This window comes from Chelonoidis abingdonii, chromosome 1, assembly GCF_003597395.2.
Source record: "Chelonoidis abingdonii isolate Lonesome George chromosome 1, CheloAbing_2.0, whole genome shotgun sequence".
Taxonomy (NCBI): Eukaryota; Metazoa; Chordata; order Testudines; family Testudinidae; genus Chelonoidis; species Chelonoidis abingdonii.
The window spans coordinates 105,492,644-105,499,904 of NC_133769.1; the positions used below are offsets into that span (position 1 = coordinate 105,492,644).

Genomic DNA, 7,261 nt, shown 5'->3' on the forward strand with positions numbered 1-7,261 from the left:
TCCCTTGACTGCCCTCTCGACCCCTATCCACAACCCCCCCCCAACAGGTCCCCCGGGACTCCCACTCCCAACGCTCCCTGTTCCCCATCCCCTGACCGCCCCCCCACCCCGAACCTCTGCCCCATGCAACCCACCCCTCCTCCCTGACTGCCCCCCAGGACTTCCTGCTCCCTTACCCAACCCCCCCCCACCCACTTACCAGCAGCAGGAACTCTCAGCCACGACACCCGGCCACAGCCAGCTGTGCTCCCCACGCTGCCCAGCGGAAGTGGCGGGCCAGAGTGCAGCCCATGTGGCGGCAGGGGAGGGGAGACAGCGGGGGAGGGGCTGGGGACTAGATTGCCAGGCAGGACGGTCCCGCGGGCCATAGTTTGCCCACGTCTGGTCTACAGTGTATGCTTCATTCAGTGGCATGTCGAGTACATACATGTGTAGCCACTTAGCACTGGTATAAAAGCACCATAGACTGTGAGGCACAGTTTAGGCGAGTAAAGCCACATCTTCTCTTAAGGGTATGGGTATGTGCTCAACTACCTACCCTACATAGTTTTCTGCTCACCCCAAGCCATGTCTCTCTGTCTGCACTGCTGTTTTTAGCAGTGTAATGTCCTGCTATCTCCCCACTGCTGGAGCCTTTCCCTGTCACAGAAAAAGACTCCAGCAGCAGGGAAAGGCTCTAGCAGGGGGTTTTGCCCATGCCATGCCCCCGTCAGAGCCTTTTCTAACAAGGAAAAGCTCCTGCAGCAAGGAGCTGCCTCCCTTCTACCACAGAGTGGACACAGCCCTCTTTTCACTGTGGCATGTCGTTACATATCCACTATGTGCTGCTGCCAGTGGTTTGTAGTGCAGATATAGCCTTCGTGATCTAGAATGAAATGTACTGGGGTGAGCTTCAGCAGGGGAGGAAAGCACTGTATAAACTTAATGGAATTATTTCCAGGGACCTTAATTTTATAGTTTGAAAATATAGTATTAAGCTTTTGACTGAATAGAACACAGTCAATCTATGAACTGCCATGTTAAAAAGTTGTTTAATCAAATTCATTAGATGCCAACTCCATGGTTGTTCTGAGGCTGGAGCACCCATGGGAAAAAAATAGTGGGTGCTCAGCACCCACTGGCTGCAGCTGGTTGGCAGCTGGGAGAGGAGTTGGGGGAGGGCAGAGACCAGCGAGTGGCAGGTGGGAGGGGGCAGAGTGGGGGCAGGAGGAGGCGGTGCAAGAGGGGGCCTTGTGGGAGGAGGTGGAGTGAGGGCAGGGCTTCTGGGGAGGGGAAGGAGCAGGGGTGGGAAGAGGTGAGTGAAGGTGGGGTCTTGGGGGAGTGGTGGAGTGGGGGTAGGGCCTCAGGGCAGAGTAGGGATGGAGCACCCCCGCAGAAAAGTAGAAATCGGTGCCTATGATCAAACTTATTCAATTTTTGTGAACAACTAAGAATATTTAAAGCTGTTTGGGGATAAGGTAAATAGAAACTAGCACAGTGAAAATGGCATGAAAAGATTTGTTACATGGAAGGCTTTGTTTTTTTAAGAATTTATTCCCCAACAAAATGGGAGTTAGAGCTAATGTTAGCAAAAAATTAATGTTCTGCTGCAGAGCTCTGCTTTGCAAACATTTGTTCACTTCTTCATTCCCTGAATTCCCCTGGAGCTGCACAAAGCTGGTATGTATAATGCAATATTTTGTTTGAGGTTTTTTGGTAGAAACCTTAAGCATTCTATAATCTAATTTACAAGTTGTATAAATTAGAGACAATAATGTGAATTTTCATATATCTGACTGATTAACAGTAGACTGGTATGTAATAGTCATGTTTTCAAAACAGCTAACTAGAGATTAGAAAGAAAAAGGGCGTGGAAAGAAGCTGTTGTGCTGTAGCGAGAAGGAGGTTGTTTGTTACATCAGAGTCTCTGTTATGTTTCTCTTGCTGTCAATTAAGCCAAATGATTTATTTATTATTATTATTATAGGGATGTCGATGGAGTGTTAAAACGTGCAAACAGCACAGAATATGGCTTAGCTTCAGGGGTTTTCACAAGAGACCTAAGCAAAGCTCTGTATGTTAGTGAAAATCTAGAAGCAGGAACAGTTTTCATTAACACATATAACAAAACTGATGTGGCAGCACCATTTGGTGGATTCAAACAATCTGGCTTCGGAAAAGATTTAGGTAAGTAGTTTGTTTTCCCCCTCGCCCCCATATGGATGGTCCAAACCCATTTAAAAAAAAAAAAGCCTCGTCCAGTTTCTATCACAGGAGGAAAAAAGCCTATAAAAGTCCTGATAGATCAAGTTTTACACCTAAAAAATAGCAAGGAAAAATGTAAGAAATAACACCGTTGTCCGCTAGGGGGCTAATGGCATCTCTGTCACCCCTTGCTGGTTTGAGAGCACCCTCTTAGCTGTCGGGCTTTATGCCTTTACCTATCTCAGGGGGGAATTTTGCAGTTCTATTCTTCAGCCGGATTCTGGCTTGCAATATCCCCCTTGTATCAACTGTGCTTACCCAGCAGGTCCAACTGAATTTGGACACTTATGATTCTTCCATTTGGGAGTCTGTGACCAGCAGCATACAGTAATCAGACAGCCTTCCTTAACCAAAATGTTTATTTTAGTTGAAGAACTAGTTTATTAGAGAAAAAAGATTATAAAAATAGATAGTCTACATTGCATGTCTACCTTACCTAAAGGCATAGCATCCCCTAATAGTAATCTGTGCAGTCCTAGTGTCTTCAGACTCCCCCAGCAGGTCCTTGTGTCTAATGGCTCATTTACACTGCACTGCTAACTACCCCATGTGGACACTACTGGTATGAACTAAAAGGTACCTAGTTCACATTAATATATTTCTCTTTCAGTCTTTAGACCCAATGATTCTGACATTGTCCGTCAGTGACTCTTCAGTGTCAGTTGATAGGTTTCTACCTGGAGCCATCCCCTCTTTCCTGCCTGTGTTCCAGACAGCCCTCAGGCAGTAAACATGCAATAACCAGGCTAACAAACAGCATTCATATAATAAATCAGTGGGCAGCTCCAAATGCATCACAACCTTCATGGGAATTATCTTTGGTCAGTGGTTTTCTGGCTGTTTGGTTCTCACCAGCCCTTGTTTGACCTGGTTCAAGGAAAGGTCTCTTCCAAACTCAAGCATACACTGAAGCTCCTGTCTCCCTCCAGTCCCCCATTAGAAACTCCCCTATCATTTTCAAAACTCACTTCATTTCAGACTGGCTTAAAATCAAAACAGATTTTATTTGGCAAATTAAACACGATAATAATGTTAAGAAGACAGTTAAACTAACAGAACTAAAAAACACTAGACAGGAAATCAGACGTAAGAATCCATTTACCCAAGGATCTTAAATTGTGTTTGCTTGACCCATACTAATACTGAAGCTTACTTTTGGCTTCCATTCACCTTCAGGGCACCCTGCCCACCCACATATCTTTCAGTAAAAACCCCTCTCTACTTATAGGTCATGTGGCTATATGTTCACAGAGTGGCGCCCTTTGTATCAATGTTTCCATTGACTCATGTTTTTTCTTACCCCTAACATACACATACATGACACTTCTCTGCATAACCCTCTCACTGCCATTAACATTCTCGCATCTTTGAGACGGACTTGTGCAAACATATTATGGGGCTGTTTCTCCCAAATTATTCCATACATATCATGTAGCTTTCTAAATCTAATTACTCTGAATTTCTTGAGCTTTTTGACTATTAAAGGAGATAGATGATTTTCAAAAATACCTCAGCAAGAGTGGTTGAGTGCCCAGCATTTTTGAAAAACTAGGCAGGTGCTTAAATATGGATTTAAAGCCCAACTTTGGTTTATTTACTGTCTCACTTAAACATAGCCATAGAATACAAAGTACAGACGCTCCCCGGGTTACGCAAGATCTGACTTAGCAAAATTTGTATTTATGGAAAAAGTTCCGTAAGCCAGAAATAGGCTCTGAGTTGCAGAAATTTTTGCGTAACGTACGGGTATAGGTTTCCAACTTACACAAAATTCAAGTTACGCAAGGCTTTCTGGAACGAAACAATTCTGTAAGTTGGGGGGTATCTGTATTAAGGTGTTGATATTTATATAGCAGATAAAATTTATATTGGATACACCAGGGAGTATATCAGAAAATATTTTGAGGAAAAAAAAACAACCCTCTCCTGCAAATAAAATTCATGTCTATAATCCATCCTACTTACAATGGTATTAAGCAGCTTGAAGTGTTTTTTTTTAAACTGACATGTCAATTTGATGCTGTTGTGGGGTATTTTTGAGAGGGGGTGTGTGGGAGTGTCAGTTTTTCCTTTTTTTTAAGCATAAAGCAATCTATTTCTCCACTAAGGCTAGCTAGTCCAATTTTGGTCAAACTTTCCAGAAACATTCACCTCTAGGCAAAACTCAAGAATGGAAGATTTCAGTCAGAGAGCCAAGTGCACCACAGGAAGTCTTGACTTAATTCCTGAGGACCTGTAAGGTGCAAAGGGGATACAACCTCTAAATGTTCACAGGCAGTAGCCCCAGTATAATGCACTTTAGGAAAGCTGCAACTCCAAACTGTCTTGGGAGGGTGCGTGTGTGTGTGTGAGAGGAGGAGAAGCTCTCGAGGGGAACTTCTAAAGTAGATAGGGACAGTGTTTTGGTGGTATAATAGACAGTAATCAGATTATGATATATTGTATTATTGCGAAAGTGATTTTTTCAGCTTCAAAAAGTTTAATTTACCTCACTAGAGTCAATGGGCTAAGAGTGGGATATTTTAACATATACTCAGTCTATTTATTAAAAAAAAAAAAAAAGGTAATTCCTTGGCCACAAGCTATTGGAACATGCGAATGCAAAGTACCTAAGCACTTAGCAAGCAATAGTTCAGAATTCCTGTTAAGTGGTTAAAACTAAGTCTTCTGACTATTCCTTTAAATTGGTGGTATAACTGCTTCACGTCTTGATCTTCCATAGGTGAAGAAGCTCTTCATGAGTACCTCAGAACTAAAGCTGTAACTGTGGAGTATTAAAGAAACCGCTCAGCCTGACTGGCAAAGCAACCCCCTTGCTGACAGCCTCAATTTTAAGTACTCTGTTAAGCACTTAATACAATGCCCAGAATATACTTTCTGAAGTAGTACCACTAACAGAAAGCAAGTAGTATTTATCCATGGAAAATTGTAAGGACCAAATTCTAGCCCCTCTAAAAGTCATAAGGAATTTGGCAACTTACTTTAGTGGAACTAGAATTTGGTCTTTACTTATCTAAATGTCCACATACCTAAACCTTCCGAGTTGTTCTTAACTCAGGCAATGGGAGATTGCTTACATAAGACTCAAGGATTGGGCCCATGATGTGCCTAAATTTTTTTATTAATACAAGATATATTTTACACGATCATTTTAAACCTTTTAACATACATTTAGTCATTAAGCTTTTCTTAAAATGCACATTATACAGTTTTGTTATAAAACAGATCAAGTTTTTCAGCAAAGTATACAGCTCTGACTTTTCATCAGTATAGGAAACCTTAGTGCCATAAAATGTAAATAAATGCAAGAAAGTGCACTTACTATGATCTTTGTTAAGCTATGAATATTAAGCTGAAGTTAGAAAATATTTTCAATATCTTTTTGCCAATGTGAAATGTGCAATTTACATGGGATTGTGAGTGGTGGTTATATTAATAGATTTGAACCAGCTGTGTCTGTGTATATGTCTGCTATCACTATTGTATGTAGCATAATTATTTCACATTACATGCACTTGTGTTACCTCAAGGAGAATTTAATGCAAGATTATGGCATTAGGCAGTTACTATGCTATAAAGTCAGATATTACTCATATTTTTACTTGTCAAGTACTAAATAGAAAGGATATCTGACATAATGACCAAGTGTTTTTTCAAGATAATGAACATAACTTTGCACATTCTGTACTTCAAGAAACATTTTAAGAGAAACTACTGTACCACAAAGCTACAGCATGATACAGCCAATTTTTTAATCTGTTTGTGAGATCAGCTGAACAGTATTCCAAATATATGCACCTTCTGAAAACAGGTATTACAGCCAGTGAAGTTTTTTTTTAGTGAACAGTAAGTTTCCTGAAAACTAATTTTGGTGAGACCAAAGCCATATGTAAATTTAGCAAATAGCTGCTGCTGGGTTTGGGTTTTTTTTCCTTCTTTTCTTTTAAAGAAAAATATTTAAAGTCTAAACAAACTGTTTCAAAGTGTCAGTTAGAATTGACTCAAACAACATTTTTTTTTGTTTTGGCAAGAAAAAACAAATTGTGTCAGTTTGAAATGAACCAAATTTTGTTGTTTTTTTTCCAGTTCAGCAACCAACCCAAAAAAATTTTTTTTGCGCTCATCTCTAGCTGATATAACAGGAACAAAATTATCTGTTTGTTAGCTCTACGTAATTATTTTCCTACTTAAATAGCCCAATGTTAGGCACAAGTTAATGTGGAATATGTTTTTGTAGTAAAAGTGGTCTAGCCACAGGACAATTTTTTACCTTCAATTTACCAGACACAAACATAGTCAGCAAAGTTAAATATTCAGTTCTGGACACAATTTATATAGCCATTAATCAAGGTTTATAAAGTGTGACATTATAAACAAGCTGTATCCACATCATGCAATGTACCATTAAATCACCGCATAATTCCTTCACTTGGCATGTAGACAAAGTGTATTTGAAATACAATTGAGTAAAATTAGTCTATAAAGATGCCACTGCAAACTTTAGTATAAAACAGTATCCAGGCTATCCAAATAAAAGGTACCAGAAGTGTTTAATTTACCATAGAAACAGTACCTTCAGACAACTATACTAGTTCCCCAGCTGCCTTGGATTTTGTCAGTTGACAGATATTTAGGAGGTTCTTTGATACAACAACCAGAGACACAAGGAATATTGTGTATAGATACGGGTCATTAAATAGCTGTGCTGAGTAAAATTGGCATGTCTAGATCTCCTTCCAGTGGGAAGCAATGTTAAAGTGATGTGTGAGACTAGCAGTCCAGTTTTGCATCTTAGACCAGTTTCCCTCCAGATTTAAAACTGTTTGAACAGTTTAATTCTAATGTACCATAATTCATAAGTGGAAACTAACCACCTCCGTATTGTGTCTTTATACAGCCCATATCCCAAGTGTCGCTGCTTTTCAGAAAGATTGATTACTACCAACATGAGTCAAAGGACCTGCTTTGGACTAATAATTGAGCTAAAACAACCCATAAGTTGAATCACAATAAATAG

At 40.3% G+C, this 7,261-nt stretch overlaps 1 protein-coding gene across 1 annotated transcript in view; it reads left to right on the forward strand.

Annotated features, from left to right (window-relative positions):
* Window positions 1–5,624, forward strand: part of ALDH1L2 (aldehyde dehydrogenase 1 family member L2) — a 52,363-nt gene extending 46,739 nt beyond the window's left edge. Inside the window, exons 22-23 of the mRNA XM_032762385.2 lie at window positions 1,967–2,166; window positions 4,967–5,624. Coding sequence (XP_032618276.1) covers window positions 1,967–2,166; window positions 4,967–5,022 — 256 coding nt within the window. The 3' untranslated portion in view covers window positions 5,023–5,624. The remainder of the gene's footprint in view (window positions 1–1,966; window positions 2,167–4,966) is intronic.
* The last annotated feature ends 1,637 nt before the right edge of the window (window positions 5,625–7,261 follow it).